Source organism: Salvia hispanica, chromosome 2, assembly GCF_029641045.1.
Source record: "Salvia hispanica isolate PSC_SH4W2 chromosome 2, Shi_PSC_v1, whole genome shotgun sequence".
NCBI classification, from domain to species: Eukaryota; Viridiplantae; Streptophyta; class Magnoliopsida; order Lamiales; family Lamiaceae; genus Salvia; species Salvia hispanica.
In genome coordinates, this window is record NC_142693.1 from 3,077,127 (window position 1) to 3,096,686 (window position 19,560).

At 35.7% G+C, this 19,560-nt stretch overlaps 3 protein-coding genes across 3 annotated transcripts; all 3 read left to right on the forward strand.

Annotated features, from left to right (window-relative positions):
* The first annotated feature begins 3,365 nt into the window (after positions 1-3,365).
* Positions 3,366-5,178, forward strand: LOC125209559 (7-deoxyloganetic acid glucosyltransferase-like). The gene is made up of 2 exons (XM_048109159.2): positions 3,366-3,943; positions 4,153-5,178. The coding sequence occupies exons 1-2, from the start codon at positions 3,448-3,450 to the stop codon at positions 5,085-5,087; spliced, it is 1,431 nt and encodes a 476-aa protein (XP_047965116.2). The 5' UTR covers positions 3,366-3,447; the 3' UTR covers positions 5,088-5,178.
* A 2,051-nt stretch (positions 5,179-7,229) lies between these two features.
* Positions 7,230-9,531, forward strand: LOC125219882 (7-deoxyloganetic acid glucosyltransferase-like). The gene is made up of 2 exons (XM_048121978.2): positions 7,230-7,744; positions 8,519-9,531. Exons 1-2 carry the CDS (start codon positions 7,255-7,257, stop codon positions 9,466-9,468), a joined length of 1,440 nt encoding a protein of 479 aa, XP_047977935.2. The 5' UTR covers positions 7,230-7,254; the 3' UTR covers positions 9,469-9,531.
* Positions 9,532-15,783: 6,252 nt separating this feature from the next.
* On the forward strand, positions 15,784-17,053 carry LOC125213624 (agglutinin-2-like). Its single transcript, XM_089064392.1, has 2 exons — positions 15,784-16,062; positions 16,367-17,053. The coding sequence occupies exons 1-2, from the start codon at positions 15,797-15,799 to the stop codon at positions 16,923-16,925; spliced, it is 825 nt and encodes a 274-aa protein (XP_088920518.1). The 5' UTR covers positions 15,784-15,796; the 3' UTR covers positions 16,926-17,053.
* The last annotated feature ends 2,507 nt before the right edge of the window (positions 17,054-19,560 follow it).

Consider the following 19,560-nt stretch of genomic DNA (forward strand, 5'->3'; position numbering starts at 1 on the left):
TGAGTCAATAATTTTGTTGTTCTAAGAAATATTATAGGAGTATTAAAATCTTGGATAAAAAATAAGTACTATACTTCTACTTAAAATCTTATAACAAAAATTATTAGTTATAAGAAAACTCTGAAACAAAATGAGAATTAATTTGGCACTTAAGCTTTGTCGTGTTATTAAGTAAGTAGTAATAAATTTAAAGTTTCTCCCCTTTTGTATTCGATATAATATGAAACCATCGTTGTAATTATTTTCCACTACATGTTTATTCATATGGAATATATTGTGCAAACTTTCTAATCATGCATGAATCAGCAAATAAAATAAAATTCCTTTTACTTTATTTTTTTGTTATTTTAATTTCTTTCAGATTAGCATGCTATATAAACAGTATCTCGTGTTGGAAAAAAAAAATATTATTCAAACTAAGAAATAAGATGGACAGAGTATTATTAAAATACTAGTTGTAAGAAATTGAGTGGACTGTGGACCATGTAACTTAGGAAAAACTTCAAGAATCAATAATAAAAAATTAGTAAGTTTGGCAGCATCACACTCTAATTAAATGCATTAGTACACTAAAAATAAAGTTAGGTGACCGAAAGTGCGCAAATCATATGATAACATTTAGTAAAATTCAAATTGAATAATAGAAGAAAACTTTGTTATAATGTATTGACACAGTGTGCTGGATGGTCAGAGAGGGATATTATTAACATTTATATGGTTTTAAATAATTATTATATATATAATTATAGTCTCTCAAAACTAATAAAAACTACTAGTACTTTTTATATACTTAGTTTGCTTATATTAATTTTGTTATATGAATCTTGACATATTAAGCTAAGCCTCATATTATTATCCATACAAAATTTTTAACGAATTTACAAATATATACTCTAATAAAGAGAAGACATGTACTGCGTCCGTCCCACAAGAATATGCACTTTCTAATTTTGTAAAGTTTTTTCTCTGTAATGATGTGAGACTCATTCTCCACTAACAATACTTTAATTATTTTTTCTCTCTACCTCTCTCTTACTTTACTAATTTTTACATTAAAATTCGTAGCGAACACAAAATGCATATTTTTTGGGACGAATCGAGTATAAAAGAAAAGTGATTTATAGCCCTTATACTTCACTTCAGTAGTTGCCTCTTCAGATTTTAAGACTTGAAATCACTATAATTATTTATCTCACTTATAATCGAAAATTCTAGATCCGCCACGAAGACGAGAAAGTTATACACGCATAAACCAATATATACTATTCTTAGTATAACCCTAACTTTTTATATAGATACGACATTTAAATGTCTTTGTTTCCACCCTCACAGCCACCAATTAGTTTTATTTTTAGATTCCAAACTTGTTTTTATCTGATTTTTGGATTATATGGGGTGTGTAATTGAGATAAGGCCCTGTGAATTGCTTTGACATTTGACAAGATAAGGAAGAAGATTAAACAACATAGTGAGACCACATTCACTGCCTCAAATGCTCCCATCCAAATAATATTTATAAATTGACTACACACACAACATATACAAAAATAAAACGGCCCACGACGATTGATCTGAAAAATGAAACTCGTAATATTAAACATGATGAAGAAGACCCTCGTCAACAAATTTGTTGGCACTAGATGATAGTCGACAAATGAAAATGAATTCACAACGACAAGGATCTGCCAAATCAACAATAATTTCAAAGATCGAATTTAATATAATTTTCGGACCCTAGCTCGCATAACCCCAGTTTCACCTTGATCTACTATATATTGCAATCTAATTGAAAATGAAATATAAAATTATTTAATCTAGTTGTTTAATCCACTTGTAATATTTTTTCCTCATATATCATCAACAAACAACTACGGACATGGATTGTACAACCATTCAAAATGAAAACGAAATCTAAATTATTTTATAGGGAGAAGTTGACTTCTCAAATTACGAAGCACCGGAAAATACACATAAAAATGATATTTTATTGAACACGAATCCATATACATGAGCACTTAATAAAAATAATCAATACCAATAGGCATAGACATACAACAAATTTTCAAACAAACTCTGATAAAAAATTATTTTGCGAACTATGGTAGAAAATACTTATTCCAAAGGACCAATTAGATGCCCAAATTTCAAAGAAGTATAGGGAGTATTTATTTTATTTTCATTTGAGCCTTTGTTCTCATTGGTAACCAATTACTCCATCCGTCCGCCATTAAGAGTCTCATTCATCGGCGTCACGGGTTTTAAGAAATGTTATGAAAAGTGGGTGAAAAAAAGTTAGTGCAATAGAGGTCTCACTTGTATATATTAGTTTTAAATGAAATGCGAGTGGAATGAGTTAATGGAAGGTAGGAGGAGTACCATTTATGATAAAAGTGAACCGAGACTTTTATTCGCGGATGGACTAAAATGAAAAAATGGAACTCCTATTCGCCGATGGAGGGAGTACCAATTAGATGCCCAAATTTCAAAGAACTGGATTATCATATCTTTAATTTAGCCTATTCTTTCTCTTCAACCGAGGATATGAGAAAAATATTATCAACCAATCAACATGGAGTATGAATTATAGTGAAAAGAAAGAAAAAAAGGTGAAAAAGGGATGTGAGAAAAATATTATCAACCAATCAACATGGATTATGAAATATAGTAAAAAATAAAGAAAAAGTGAAAAAAGGGGAAAATAAGCGTACTCCACTAGTGAAGGAGCTACATGAAATTGTGCTCTCAGCAATTTTAAAATTTAATAAGGGTGTATATTGGTAAATTTTGTTATAGTTATACTTATTCGATCCCCTTAAAATAGAAATTCTTTCTTTTTTGTCCTTCCCCTAAAAATAAAAAACTTTCTATTTAAAAAATTTTCTTTCTCTCGAATGAGGTGGAACACATTTTCCACTAACACACATTTTTCTTTATATCTTCCTCTTACTTTATCAATTTTTTCAAAATATCCCGTACCGTTTCAGATATATTTTACGGGCGGATGGAGATAGAAAAAAATTACAATAAGATTTTTATATATTTATGAAATTTCTATAGCGTATTTCGATTTTGAACAAGAATTAATCTACGAAGTTGCATAATACTATTGAGCCCCAAACTCCCAAGTAAACATGCTCACAGTTCTGGAACCGCCGATTCTAAAAGAGTTTGAAGCACAACAGGCCTGCAACCGTCGGCTCTGATTCAAAATAAGAAAACCAACAATTAACTGGTGGAACCGCCGGTTTCAATTCGTAACAAGAGTGAACACCAAGAGTCCGGTTTTCGAACCGACGGTTAACCGGCGATCCAGTTAAAACCGGACACGTCTACCCCCAAGCATGAAAAAGGCCTGCTTCAGTCTTATATTCCATCATTTCCTATCAAAGAAAACACACCAATCATTCAAACCTCGGCAGAAACAAACTCTCCAAATCCAGAAAAAAAATGCAACATCAAAGAGAAAGAGAAGCTCATGTCTTCATATTCCCCTTACCTCTGCAAGGACCAGTGAATTGTATGCTCAAATTAGCAGAGATTCTCTCAATCAACCAAATCAAAGTCACATTTCTCAACACAGAATATATCCACCAACGCCTCATCACTCATACCGATGCTTCCATTCGCTTCAAGAACTATCCGGACTTCTGCTTCCGGACAGTTCCTGACGGCCTGCCCGAGGACAATCTCCGGACCGGGGATCAGATTGGGAACCTTCTCGAATCCATGGATGCTTCCGCTGTCCCGATATTCCGGGAGATGCTGCTGACGGCGGAAACCCCCGTGACTTGCTTGATTGCTGATGGAATCTTCACTTTCGCCACCGATGTGGCGGCCGAGATCGGAGCTCCGCTTCTTTATTTCGACACCGTTAGTCCTTGTGGATTTAGGACGTATCTCTTGTTGCCTAAGCTCATTGAAACAGGGGAGGTTCCTTTCAAAGGTGTGTTTTTCTTTGATTTTTTTGGAATTTGGTTCTGTTCTGAGATAGTAGAGACGTTTCTTTTCGACACAGATGTTTATTTACTTATATAGATTAGTAATTTGATTTATATATCTCATTGAAATGGAGATTGATTCCTATCTATCTTTTACTGTTTACTCTGTTTTGACCTCTGTTTTGGACTCTGTTTTGGCCTCTGTTTTTGTTAGATGACAACTTGGATGAGATGATAAAGTATGCACCCGGCATGGAAGGAATCATCCGGCGGCGGGATCTTCCGAGCTTCTACCGAACCAACGATCTCAACGATCGGATAATTCAGCTAGTCTTGCGCGAGGACGAGCACATCCCTCTCGCGCAAGGTCTCATCTTCAACACATTCCACGACCTCGAGGCTCCGATCCTCGCTCAGCTCCGCAATGTCTGCCCCAACATCTACGCCCTCGGCCCCCTCCACGCCCACCTCAAGGCCCGTCTCGCGAGCCGGGAGGCTCGCCCCGTGACCTCCAACAGCATCTGGGAGGAAGACAGGAGTTGCATTTCTTGGCTGGACAAACAGCCTTCCAAATCTGTTGTCTATGTTAGCATTGGTAGTCTTGCTGTCATGACAAAGGACCAAATGTGTGAGATATGGCATGGGTTGGTGAATAGTGGGGTTAGGTTCTTGTGGGTCCGGAGGCCAGGCTCGGTCACCGGGTATTCGGATGAGACCGGGATTGACCAGGAGTTGACTAGGGGGACGGAGGAGAGAGGTTGCATAGTGAGGTGGGCCCCACAGGAGGAGGTGCTGGCGCATCCGGCTGTGGGTGGGTTTCTGACGCACAGTGGGTGGAACTCGACTCTGGAGAGCATGGTTGAGGGGAAGCCTATGATTTGTTGGCCGTATTTTGTTGACCAGCAAGTCAACAGTAGGTACGTTGAGGCGGTGTGGAAGGTTGGTTTGGACATGAAGGATAGTTGCGATAGAGCTGTCGTGGAAAAGATGGTGAGAGAGGTTATGGAGTCGAGGAAGGATGAGTTCTTGAAGAGGGCTGAGGAGGTGGCGGAATCAGCCAGGGCTGCCGTGAGCCCTGGTGGCTCCTCGTTTACGGATATGGATCGTCTTATTGAGGAAATTAAGACGATGAAGATAGCAATAAAATAGAGGTAGTGGTGTTTGTCATTCGAGTTTGTTGATGTTACAACTTCATAAAATGGTACTTCTACCATGTATGTCAATTGATTATTTGAGAAAAGCCAAGTCCACTAAAGTAACAATTCAAAGGAAATAATTTTAACATGCACAAACATAGCCCAAAATTTTCTTTATCTATGTTTGCTTATAATTTTATGTTAAAAGAGACATCAGAGATTAGGCATTACCGAACTATTTTGAATGAACTAAATAAACTCATTTAGTGCACCATAGAAAAGACATTTCAATAAAATGAGCTAAGAATACACCAAATAAACCCCAAACTTAAATTCTACATTGCCTTCAAATGTGAAAGACAATAACAAATAGGTAAGCAAAGAAAAATTCCCATATTCTCACGATGAAAGCTTCACTGGAATTAGCAATTTCGATCGAGTTTAAAATGAAATACTATAAAAATATTCAATCTAGGTTGTTTGATTCCCTTGCAATTTATTCTTCTCATATCATCAATTATCAACTAGGGACAAAAATTGTAAGTACAACAATTCAAATTGAAAACGAAATCTAAATTGTTTTATAAAGTGAAGTTGATTTCTCAAATTACAAATGAAAATGCACATAATTTTGTCACATTTTTTAAATAAATTTTGTCAAATTTTTCTATTTTCGTCCGTACCACAAAATTTGTCAAATTTCACTTTTTACTATTTTTAGTAGTAGACCCCATATTCCACTAACTCATTCCAACTCACATTTTATTATAAATCAAATATTCCATCCGTCCAACTAAAGATGAAACGTTTTCCTTTTAGAATTGTCCCATTAAAAATAAAACGCTTCCATGGAAATATCACTATATCTATTTTTTCATCTCTCTTACTTTACTTTTCCTTCATTAACTCACAAAACAATACTAAATAAAAACTTGGTCGATTCTCAAATGTTGCATATTTAATGGGATGGATGGTGTATATAAAAGTAAGACCCGCTATTTGCTAACTTTTTCAATTTAATTTCCATTACATTTTTTAAAACTTGTGTCTAGTGAAATTGTGACAAAATTAAAAGGAGGGGAAATATTTATTGAACATGAATCCGTCCATATGAACATAAAAAATAAACATACAACAAAGTTTCAAACAAATTATGATAGACACTCACTTTGGGAACTATAGCTGAAATAGACTTAGTCCAAGCGTAACAACCAATTAGATTCCCAAATGTCAAAAAAAGATTATTTGATTTTCATTTTACTCTTTGTTCACATTGGAAACCAATTACCAGTTAGATTCCCAAATGTCAAAAAGTAGATTGTTTTTATCTTTAATTTAGTCTTTGTTTCCTCTTCAGTTGAAAAAAACACAGAGGCTACGAGCATAATATTACACCATTAGTCATAAAAATATTAATATGAATTAGAGTGAAAAGTAAAGAAAAATGAAAAAGAGGGTGAATTGTATAATTTACTTCATTACATTTAAAATTTTTTATGGAAGAAGTGTTTTATTTACTTAACCAAATTTGAAGTTTCGATTTCCATACCTATTTGTTTAAGAAAACTGTAATCCGAACACGAAGCCGACCTGCTACATAATCCGCACCCGACACGAGCATGTTAATGACACGATATAATATGGATTGACACGACACAATAACGACACAAACATGATATTACACGATTAAACCTTGTTTTTCAACTTAATTTACACGATTATAATCAGTTTTATACTCCCTCCGCCCCTCTATAGTAGAGACATTTCTTTTCGGGACATGATTTAAGAAAAATTGTTTTAAATGAGTTAAGTAAAAGGAGACAGCTACAGTAGAATAACCCAAAAAGGAATACGACTCAGCTACAGTGAGACGAATGGAACACTGTTTAAATTTATTTACTAGAAATCAAAAATCCGTCTTTAATAATTATTATTGCTTAATGGATTATCCATATCCAACCTGCATCCAACCCAAACCCAACTCGAAATTATCAGATTCTTAACGGATCAACCCAATAAGGACACGAACCCAATAAGACTCGACTAAAAACCAATACTTTTGATGCAAATTCATATAAAATTATCATGTCGCGTAAAAGATTCTCAGCCATAAGTTTCCTATATAAGAAACACACCCTTACATTCTATCATCAAAACACAAATCTCAGAACAAAAAAAAAATGCAACATGAAAGAGAAACTCATGTCTTCATATTCCCCTTACCTGTGCAAGGACCAGTGAACTGTATGCTCAAACTAGCAGAGATTCTCTCAATCAACCAAATCAAAGTCACATTCCTCAACACTGATTACATCCACCAACGCCTCATTACCCACACTGACGCTCCCATTCGCTTCCGGAACTATCCGGACTTCTGCTTCCGGACAGTTCCTGACGGCCTGCCCGAGGAGAATCCTCGGACCAGCACCGAGATTGGGAATCTTCTAGAATCCATGGACGCTTCCGCCGCCCCGATATTCCGGGAGATGCTGCTGACGGCGGAAACGCCCGTGACTTGCTTGATTGCTGATGGGGTCTTCGCTTTCGCCACCGATGTGGCGGCCGAGATCGGAGTTCCGCTTCTGTATTTCGACACCGTTAGTCCTTGTGGATTTTGGACGTTGCTCTGCTTGCCTAAGCTCATTCAAGCTGGGGAGGTTCCTTTCAAAGGTGTGTTGTTTTTAAGGTTTATTTTTCTTTGTTTACATTTGATGATTTGTACTCCCCTCAGTCCCCGATTAGGAGTCACACTTTGACCGGGCACGGATTTTAAGAAATGTAAAGAAAAGTTGGTTGAAAAAGTTAGTGGAACGTGGGACCCATTTTATTATAAAATGTGAGTGAATTGAGTTAGTGGAATATGAGACCTACTTACTATTTATGGTAAAAATGAAGTGTAACTCTTAATTGAGGACGGATCGAAATGGAAAAGTGTGACTCTTAATCGGGGACGGAGGGAGTATATTTCATCTCTATATTTACTATATACTCTGTTTTGATCTGTTTTTGCTTGATCCATTTTCATGATTTATGTGTGTCATTGAGCAGAGACAATGCTAATCTTCTCTGTATCATCTTGTTACATTTAATAGTAAACGTCAATTTTGGTCGTAAACATATGAGCAAAATACGGATACTTTTTGAAAAACAGGTCCATAGCAAATGAAATTCTTGTCGGAATGGTCCTTTTTTTACGATTCCGTTAAAAAACTAACGGTCATGCCACTGTGTAATTAGCGTTGACCGTTAGTTTTTTGACAGAACCATAAAAAAAAGACTACTTTGGCGACATTTTCATTCGTTATGGACTTATTTTTCAAAAAGTAAATGTTAAGGACCAAAATTAACGTTTGCTCAGTATTTAAACTATGTACTCTGTTTTTGTTAGATGATGATGATTTATATCTCTCCTCTATCTTTAACTACATACTCTGCTTTTGGTAGATGACAACTTGGATGAGATGATAACAAACGTGCCCGGCATGGAAGGCATCATCCGGCGCTCCGATCTGCCGAGCTTCTGCCGCACCAATGATGTCAACGATCGGAGAATCCGACTAATCCTGCGCGAGGCCGAGCACATCCCTCTCGCTCAAGGCCTCATCTTCAACACATTCCACGACCTCGAGGCTCCGATCCTCGCTCAAATCCGCACCATCTGCCCCAACATCTACGCCATCGGGCCCCTCCACTCCCACCTCAAGGCCCGTCTAGCGAGCCGGGAGGCTCGCCCCGCCACCTCCAATAGCATCTGGGATGAAGACAGGAGCTGCATTTCTTGGCTAGACAGACAGCCCTCCAAATCTGTTGTCTATGTCAGCATTGGTAGTCTTGCTGTCATGGCAAAGGACCAAATGTGTGAGATATGGCATGGGTTGGTGAATAGTGGGGTTAGGTTTTTGTGGGTCCGGAGGCCTGGCTCGGTCCCCGGGTGTTCGGATGAGACAGAGATTCTGTCCCCTGATCAGGATGTGACTCGGGGGACAGAGGAGAGAGGTTGCATAGTGAGGTGGGCCCCGCAGGAGGAGGTGCTGGCGCACCCGGCCGTGGGTGGGTTTCTGACGCACAGTGGGTGGAACTCGACTCTCGAGAGCATGGTCGAGGGGAAGCCTATGATTTGTCGGCCGTACTTCCTTGACCAGCATGTCAACAGCAGGTACGTGGAGGCGGTGTGGAAGGTTGGTTTGGACATGAAGGATAGTTGCGATAGAGGTATGGTGGAGAAGATGGTTAAAGAGGTTATGGAGTCGAGGAAGGATGAGTTCTTGAAGGGGGCGGACGAGGTGGCGGAATTAGCCAGGGCTGCCGTGAGCCCTGGTGGCTCTTCGTTCGTGGACATGGATCGTCTTATTGAGGAAATTAAGACGATGAAGATAGCAATAAAACATATATAATGATGTTTGTAGTCGAGTTTGTTGATATTATAATAGTAACTCATATTTTTCGGTTACGAATAATGATGCTCCTCATAATAATTAGTGAAAAACTGTGTTTTTCAAGATGGCATTTTTCATCTACAACCTACAATTGAATATGTATAGAATAAGATGGCATTTTTTTCAAGAAATTAAAAGATAATCATCTTTAGGGCTATAAAGAATGATGTTATATAGTGAGCTGGCTCCACCAAAAGAGGTCTAAAATGAGATGTTAATATATAGTGAATGGAATTCAACTTTCAAGAGCTTGATTGATTGGAAACCTATGATTTATTGGTTGTATTTTATTGACCAACAAGTGAATGAATAGAAGTAGTCCATTTTGGAGTTGGAACATAAGAGTCTAATGTCACTTTAACTTTGGCAAGAGGTATATATTTTAAATTTTATGTTAAAACATTTTTATATGTAGAAGCATACCTCAGATTTCTATATTCGAATTATTATATCTTATTGTGTTATATTACAAACTCAATGGTTTACAAATATTTTTTAAATATTAAAATAAAATTAATTTATATTCTATATATTACTATTATATTAAATTAATAGATTCAATATTTAACTAATCTCATATTTATTGGAATAGTGAAGTTTGTCCAGACAACTTTCAATAATGAAGCAATTGTACGACCCAAATATATAACCACAAATTATGTCGTCTAATATGAAATGATTGCTATATGGGCCCAAATATATAACAACAAATTTTGTGGTCCAATATGAACTATAGCCTATATGCATGCACAACTGGCAACAATAATTAAAAAATGTGCTCACGTTTTATGTGTATAGTTTTACAATGGTGTGGGCATAGAGATATTCAGTCATCAACTGATACTCCCTCCGTCCCAATAAATATGAAACATTTGGTTTTCAGCACAGGATTTTATGCAAGTGTTATTTTGTGAGTTAATGAAGAGAGAGTAAAGTAAGAGAGAGAGAAAAGTAGAGAGAGTGATGTTTCCATTTTAGGAAATGTTTCATTTTTAGTGGGACAACCCAAAAAGGAAAACGTTGCATTTCTAATGGGACAGAGGGAGTACATTACAAGCATAGCTATCAAGAACTATTCAAAACATATTACCTTTGTATGTATTGATCATAAATCTACCGTTACAGCTATATAGTCTATGTATGATACTACTTCCTCTGTCCACAAATTGATGTCCACATTTAACTCGGCACAAATTTTTAGAAATATAAATAAAAAAAAGTTGAAGAGATTAGTGAAATGTGAGTTGATGAAATTGCAATAAATTATAAATGTGTGGTGTTACACCTACCTTTCACTATTAGTATTAAATTTTACCTCATCCGTACCATAAAAGATGTCATAATTGTGGGACGGTACGAGATTTTAGGAGATTTTGTTTTATGTGTTAAATGGAAAGTTAAAATATGATTTTTATATTTATGTGAGAGAGAGTTTTTTTCAAAAATGGAAATGTGACATTTTTTGTGGGACAAACTAAAAAGGAAAGTGTGACACCTATTATAGGACGGAGGGAGTATTAAATACGAATATAAATTTTAAAGATTGTACTACAGACTCTTTAACTACTACCTTAACTACTCTCCTCCTCCTCCTCCTCCTCTCTCTTACTATACAATTGTACATTAATTCCCGTTCATTTCAATTGCCCATACTTTTTATGAGGCGGAAGGAGTATACAAAATGTTTCAAGTATATAAATAAGTGCTACTCATTTAAGCACATAAGAAAAAAAAATTTTAAAAAATATAAATTTGATCACAATAACATAGTACTCCCTTCGTCCCACCATAAGCGATTCTTTTTATTTTTTTACTTTATTCTCTTTTCACTTGTCTACTTAATCTAAATATACATATATATAGGGTATATATATAGGGGTTCGTTAAAATGCTAAATTATTCTTAAATTGCTAACTTGCTAACTCATCAACGCAGTGTATTAAAAATGTCAACACTATCACATTGAAATGTTAACACATATTTGTGTTGACATTTAAATATCAACGTATATGTGTTGACATTTAAATATCAACGTTAATATAATTTATTAAAATATCAACTTAACATTATATTAGACATTTCAATACCACTGTGTTGAAATTTTTAATACAATAACGAATAAACGATGAAAACCTAATTGAAATGTTAAAAGCCCAAACAGTAAAACAAAAACAACTATTCCAAGAACACCTGATTGAAAAGCTGCTCCTCTCCTCATATCTCTCTATCTCTCTCCTCTCTCCCCTCTAAATCACGACCACCGCCCCTCCACCTCTACCACCCGACGTCTCCGGTGCTCCTTCCGCCCTTCCCTGCCCCACCGCCCACATGCTTAAAAAAAAGGATCCATTTGTAATCCTCCGTTAGTTGGATTAATGGGTCTAATCAAACATTCCTCAGCTTTCATTCGTAAAAGGGGAAGTTAAGGAAAAAAAGAGAGAAAAGAATCGACCCTTTAAGTATCCCAATTGCATGGCAAATCTCTCTTTTGATTCAAAATCATGGTGTAACATGTATCCTCCCCTGTTCCGGTCGGGTCGTTTCCCTTGATTAACTTCCTATGACTTAAGAGAGCATACTGTGATCATAGTATGATCCGTTTTTTAAAATTGTCAATATGACGGAATGACAGCCGGTTCAGTTGATGTATGCTCCGGCATTTCATGATTTGGTTAGATTCAACTTTATTCACCTCCCAAGATTCAATTTTTCTTTTTATTTCGTTTTGTCCCGTCAATGGAAAGTTCACCGGAGCTATCACCGGATTCCAAGCAGAATTATCCCTGCAATCTACACTCAGGAAAATCAGAAAATTAGTGTTTTGTACACTTAAATGACATTCCATCAATTACACAGTCAGCTTTCCATTTTACATCTAAAAAGGACATTAAAGTCTTTTCACCCAACTCACACTTTAGATGATGATAAATGATACTCCCTCCGTCCCAGATAATTCGGGACACTTTGACCCGGCACGGGTTTTAAGAAATGTAATGGAAAGTGAGTTGAAAAAATTGGTGGGATGTGAGTCCTATTTTTAAAGTATTAGTCTTATAATAAAATGTGAGTAGGAATGAGTTAGTGGAATATGAGGTCTACTACCAAAAATGGTAAAAGTAAAGTGGGACAAATTATATGGGACGACCCGAAATAGAATACTAGGTCGAATTATCTGGTACGGAAGGAGTAGATAGGAATCCCATTATTCACAAATCCAGTCTTAAAGACCGAACTAGAGACCAAAATAGGACCATTAGATCTTTTTTTTATGGATTAGATGGGCTGATGTTATGTTATTTTTCGCATTCATTACATACCGAATTTAGTTTAACTGAAAGATAATTATGTCATAACACATTGTGAAGTAATAAATTAATGGAATAAAGTAATATGATGACAGAATGAAGTAATAAATTCATTACTACTTCTTGACGTTTAACACAGTTAACATTGTATTTCAATAAAAATGTTATATTTACTCAATTACTAACATTCATTTGGTTCATTATTTATTGAATGTAGTTCATTACTACCGCTTAACGTTTAACAAAGTTAATTTGTTGAATCATTAATGTATTTCAATAACATGTCAAAATTATTTCATAACATACGTTCGTTTAGTTCATTATTTAGTGAATATAGTTCATTACTATCACTCTGCGTGTTTAGAACATCTCCACCGTTTCAGTCGCATGCTGCTGAAAACTAAATAAATTAAATAACCTGAAATAATTTCTTAACTTAAAGAAGTATTAGCGTGAATGACTGAAGTAACATAGTAACGTCCAATTCACACCTTGGTGAATATAATTAATCAAGTATAATAGATACATCCAATTCACACCTATGATGTGCATACTTAATAGCGTAAGAATCCATATAATTGAAAAACATAGTTATGAGAAATGCAGATGGTGGACCAATCATATAGGCACTTAAATTTGTCGAAGCAATGATATTAAAGTGAATAGTCAGTAATCTACTATTTACTTCTCATCAATTTGACCCTTAATTTCTAGTATTATACTCTCTCCGTTCCATAGTAATTTAGGCGTTTCTTTTCGGCAGCGAGATTAAAAAAAATTGTGCTAGGTGAGTTAAGTAAAGACATAAATAAAATGGAAAATGAAAAAGGTAGAGAGATGAAGAGAGGAAAAAGTAAGAACAGCAGAAACAGCAGCTTCGTTTCACAGTTAGAAGAAACCTCGGCCACAGAAGCTGCTTCCGGCCTCCAGAATCTCATCAGATTGTTCTCTTCAGCATCTGAAATCTGCGTATTCCATTAATCCAAAATTCAGGACTCAAACCGCTCATATTATTTACTACCTCCGTCCACGAAAATTCGTCCCGTTTGACCGGGCACGGGTTTTAAGAAATGTGATGGAGAGTGAGTTGAAAAAGTTGGATTGTGGGTCCTACTTTGATATATTAGTTTTATAATAAAATGTGAGTAGGAATGAGTTAGTGGAATATGAGGTCCACTACCAAAAACGGTTAAAGTGAAATGGGACAAATTTTGGGGGACGGACGGAAATGGAAAAATGAGACAAATTTTCGTGGACTGAGGTAGTAAGACTCAACGATTAACAAAAAACGATTTCAAATTAAACAAAATCCAAACCTACACTAACCAAACACATCGAATTCAACTAAAATCTCAATGAAAGCACACACTTACGAAGCGATAATCACAGAATCAGAATCAAAACACCTACAACAGCTCCTAGGGTTCCAGAGCATAAACCTCAGTATAGAGAGAGAGAGAGGAATAGCATAAAAAGGGAATCCAGTAGTGTTTTGGTTTAGTATCCCTAATCAAGCCATATTATAGTCAATGATTTAACCGATCAATAATTTAGTCAGGTAGTATTTGATTGATTGCAATATCAGAATTAATCAATAAGTAATTTAATATTTATTGAGAGATTTTAAAATTGAGAGGTTAGGGAATTGCAATCCATCACAATCAATTCTTTAACCTAAAATTACATAAAACAGATAATCACAGCTAGAAATTATAGAAATCTGATTTAGTGAAAATACGAAAAAAGTAAAAGGAGAGAAATGAGATGCAGAAATAATATCCTCATTTTTCCGAGCACATTCAATTTGTGCTAGGAATTATTCAAGCACATTGCCGAGCACTTTTACATGTGCTCGGAATCCCCTATCACATTCTAACACTGCTCGAAATTTGCTCACAATTTCCTATAGGTATGCCTAGTACATTGGTCGTGCTCGTAATGTGCTCGGGATTTTGTGCTAGGTGAACAATGTTTTTTTTGGTAGTGGTAGAGTATGAAAATAAATACTCCCTCCGTTCCATAGTAATTGAGGTGTTTTTTTCCGGCACGTGCCTTAAGAAAATTGTGTTAGGTGAGTTAAGTAAAGGGAGAATAAAGTGGAAAATGAAAAAGGTAGAGAGATGAAGAGAGAATAAAGTAAGAGAGAGTAAAGTAGATGTGGAGAAATGTGTTGACCTTTACTAAAAGAGATATGACTATATTATTATGGAACATACTAAAACGACAAAATGACTATATTAGTATGGAACGGACAGAAGTACTAAATGTTAATTTACTACTAATTTACAGATTATTAAAGTGTGTAAGCTTTACTAATTTACAGATTATTAAAATCATCAATTCAGATTGTTAAAAGTGTGTAAGCTTTAAATAAAAAAATTTGTGTAATATATGTTTAGGTTGGCCTAGTAATAGTGTAATAATGTACTAAACGATAATAATAAAGATGGATCTCTGATGACAATGACAATGTATCTTATTACTGTCGTTAAGAAGAAATAACTATGGTTTTTGACATTTATGGAAGGTATTAGGCTTGTGGTTGTATATATGAAGTGGGTAAATCAGCACATAAGTCTAAAAGATTCCGGATTACCAGTGAATAATTTGAAATAAGCAGGCAAGGATCTTTTCTCTTTGGCCAAAAAACACCAAATTTCTTTGAGTGATGTAGTACTATAGGCCTAGCTAGCTCTTTGGTGTCTGCAAATAAGACATAAAACTATAGAAGGATAAATGAATAATAAAGGGAAATGAATATACTAAAGCAAAAGATATGAGAAGACACCACCCATATATGTCCACAATACTCATTACCATTTGGAACCCAACACCACAAACACAAATTCTTGACAGCACTGTGCAGTATTATATTAAATTTACATTCAAAAAATATGACAAAGTAAGCAGTAGACTAGTACTATAAATAAGGTAGTGAGCTAGGCCAGAAGCATCCACCACATCCAAAGCAAAAACCAACCATGGCCAAGCTTTCCCAAACCCTAATTCCAGTCCTCCTTTCCTCCATTGCCTTGCTCCTTGCGACCGCGAACTCGCAGACGACCTCCTTCCAATATGATTTCAACGGCAACGGCCCTCAGCCAACTGACCTAGTCTACCAAGGCCACGCCCACTTCCCCTCCGACTCCACCTACCTCCGCCTCACCAAAACCGACAACAAGGGCAACGCGTTACCGTCCAGCGTTGGCCGAGCAGTGTATTCCAAGCCGTCCATTAAAATTTGGCACCATCTGACCCGACACGGGTTTTAAGAAATATAATAGAAAGTGGTTTGAAAAAATTAGTGATATGTGGGTCCTACTTTTATATATTAGTTTAAAAATAAAATGTGAGTTAGTGGAATGTAGGGTCCACTACCAAAAATGGTAAAAGTGAAAGGTGACAAATTTTTAGGGACGGACGAAAAAGGAAATAGGTGACAAATTTTCAGGGACGGAGGGAGTATTATTCTTCCACTAATCGCCCTTTTTTTAATTTTTAAAATTTCTCCATGCATATTTTTGCCCCTCTTGCTAAGAATTTCTAGATCCATCCCTGGCGCAGGTTGACCTGGAAACAACCGTACAGTTCATCATCCATCCCCAAACCGGCGACGCAAACCCTGCCGACGGCCTCACCTTCTTCATCCAGCCCTTCGGCTCCCCAATCGGGCCCCACGGCGTCGGCTACGGAATCTTTGACAGATCCAGCCTAAATCAGTCCGTCTTCGCGGTGGAATTCGACATCTACCCCAACGACGGAATCGATCCCTGCTACCGTCACGTCGGGATCGACATTGGATCGCAGCTTTCCAGAAACACTACCGATGTGGGGAACGCGATTCTCGGGCAGGTGGTGACTGCCCGCATCGGCTACGTGGAAGGTACCAAGCTCATCAGCGTGCACGTCACGGCGGGCTCGAAAACTTATGAGGTGAGCTACGCGTACGACTTGAGCGCCGTTCTCCCTCAGCAGGTTCAGGTCGGTATATCGGCCTCCACCGGGGAGGAGGTCGCCGTTCACGACCTCATCTCGTGGTACTTCACTTCCACTCTTGTGCGTACCAAAGCCAACGAGGACTCCAACATTCGCCAGTATACTAGCGATTGAGTGTGGGAACCATTAATATGTGTGTATGTTATTAATTAATGTGTGTATGTTGTTACTATGTATGTGTGTGGCGAATAAGCTAGCTTCCTTTAAGCTACGAATAATGTAGGTTTTGTTGGTGTTCGTAATGTCGGTTTTAATGAAACATTAGTACTAGCATTTGTTTTTTTATCAAAATTAATATTAACAATGGGAACATAAGTGTCATCAACCTAGTATGTACAAATTAAAATTTCAAAATAATTTCTCACAATTTGGAAAAATTGATACTCCCTCCGTCCCATATAATTTTACACACTTTGACCACGTACGAGTGTTAAAAAATGTAATGGAAAGTGAGTTGAAATAGTTGGTGGGGATGTTGGTCCTATTTTTAAAGTATTAGTTTTATAATAAAATGTAAGGATGAATGTGTTAGTGGAATATGAGGTCTACTACCAAAAATGGTAAAAGTGAAATGGGTAAATTATGTGGGACGGTCCAAAATGGAATATTGGGTAAAATTATGTGGGATGGAGGGAGTATATTGTTTGCAACAACCGTGCATGAAAATTATTTCCAATCCTAAACATCTTACAATTTAAATAAATAAAGAAAACATTAACCAAAGATAAACACAACGTCACTTTTTATTCACTCATCTAGTCTTTAGTTCTGCAATGTACTTCCACCACAGCCAACGTGTTAACCCTGTTCCTCTTTTGTCTTGATCAACTAACGATCCGACGTCAAATTTCATTATCTCTGAAGGTATTTAATTTTTAGATCTATAATTGAAATGAAGTAAATATAGACATCCAAAATCAATTCTCTAAATAAATACAAATCTCATACTTACATGAAATGGTTTTAAGTTTACGAGTAAATAACTGCCCCCAATGCCACAACTCACACAATGTATATAATTCCTGCAATTACATAAACAATGAGAGTTAGTCAAATCTATCAAATACTCCCTCCGTCCCACTTTAAGAGTCTCAGTTTACCATTTTTGGGGGTCTCACTTTAGGAGTCCCGGGTGGAATATTCAATAAATGGTCAAAAGCTTCATATTCCACTAACTCGTTTCCATTCACATTTCATTATATAACTAATATATAAAAGTAGGACCCACATTCCACTATCCATTTTCACCAACTTTCCTCTATATTTCTTAAAACCCGTGACGAACTCAAATGAGACTCCTAAAGTAGGACGAAGGGAGTAATGTCTATAGAATACCGTAAAATATACTTTCATCGAAAGATGAAACCAAAGAATAAAGTTTATCAAAAATTTAGTGACAAATGTAGAAAATAGAAAATAAAGAATATACTGAGTGAATAAAGAGTGAATAAAGAGTGAATAATCCAAAAATGTATATCATAAATATAGATCAATAATAAATCTAAGAAGAAGAGACACATACAACCACAAATTATATACCACTTCGTTTAATTAAAATATGTCCTCTATTGCCAACGGGTCGCAGCGCAGGTGGCAGTGCCGAGCTGTGGTGACCTTGAGGTCATGGGTTCAAATCCCGCCACCCGCTGGGAGACTTTCGGCCTTAATCCGCAAGCCCGGTCGAGCAGGATTTGTCGGATTCCGCCTAAAGGCACGCTCGATACACCTGTGGTTAAAATAAAATATGTTCCTCTATTTTTATTCGATCGCATAGAATTGGATTAAATATCAGTAAAAAAAAATTGATTTTGTAATTTATTTCATAAAAATTTAATATATAAAAGTTGATGTTCATATAATTCTTGGATATTATTATAGAGTAGTTAGGAAATTGAATAATTTGAGATTTGTCGAAACATACTTTAAATATATGCTCATAAGAATAATTCAAGTATAGGATAATAGGATTAATTACTAAGAAATTTATAAATTTGAAAAAAATCTAATGCACATATGCTTATTTTTTATTAATTTATTATTTTTATCCACAATTATTTTGTATGTATATATTGAGTAAATTTGTACTCCTTTAATGAACTTATTATTAGATGCGTGCTTATGTTGTATTGTATTTTTTAATCTAGTAGTATAGTTTTTTTAAGAGTAATACTGTGGCTAAAAAAATTAATTAATCCAAATAATCATTGTAGAATTAATTTTTAAACTTTAAATGAATCCACGAATATAATTTTATAATTCAATTGTGATCATCTTAAAAGAATCGTTTTTTTCCCCTATAATCTATTCCTGTAATTAATCCATCGTCGACTGTCGCGACTCCTTTACCTATACACAATTCATCCCTTCTTGTTATCCACTTTTTCTTTGTTGTAGAAAATTAAGGTTGAAGCGCATACTTATTTTTAGGCAGTGCAACTTCATAAACACAAATACAACTAAAGAATGCATAAAAGTACCGAATCTAAATTTTGTATATAAAATACAATTAGCGAGTGATTGGATTTTTAGATACCAAATTATCACATATTTATAGTGTAAATAAAAATATGAGGATTTTATTATCTTCATTTCTCTACCTTTTTCTTTTTTCCCACTTTATTTTTCCTTTACTTAACTCACTTAACATATTTCTTTTAAATCGCGTATTCAAAAAAAACGCCTCCAATACTATGGAACATAGGGAATATTGTTTTTTGATTGTAGTAGGTGATGTATCATGTCATATTTA

Coding starts and splice junctions, on each gene's coding strand:
- LOC125213624 (XM_089064392.1), top strand. CDS start 15,797: ATGGCCAAGCTTTCCCAAACCCTAATTCCAGTCCTCCTTTCCTCCATT. Junction 16,063..16,366: donor CCGTCCATTAAAATTTGGCA/CCATCTGACCCG, acceptor ATTTCTAGATCC/ATCCCTGGCGCAGGTTGACC.
- LOC125219882 (XM_048121978.2), top strand. CDS start 7,255: ATGCAACATGAAAGAGAAACTCATGTCTTCATATTCCCCTTACCTGTG. Junction 7,745..8,518: donor TGGGGAGGTTCCTTTCAAAG/GTGTGTTGTTTT, acceptor TGCTTTTGGTAG/ATGACAACTTGGATGAGATG.
- LOC125209559 (XM_048109159.2), top strand. CDS start 3,448: ATGCAACATCAAAGAGAAAGAGAAGCTCATGTCTTCATATTCCCCTTA. Junction 3,944..4,152: donor AGGGGAGGTTCCTTTCAAAG/GTGTGTTTTTCT, acceptor TGTTTTTGTTAG/ATGACAACTTGGATGAGATG.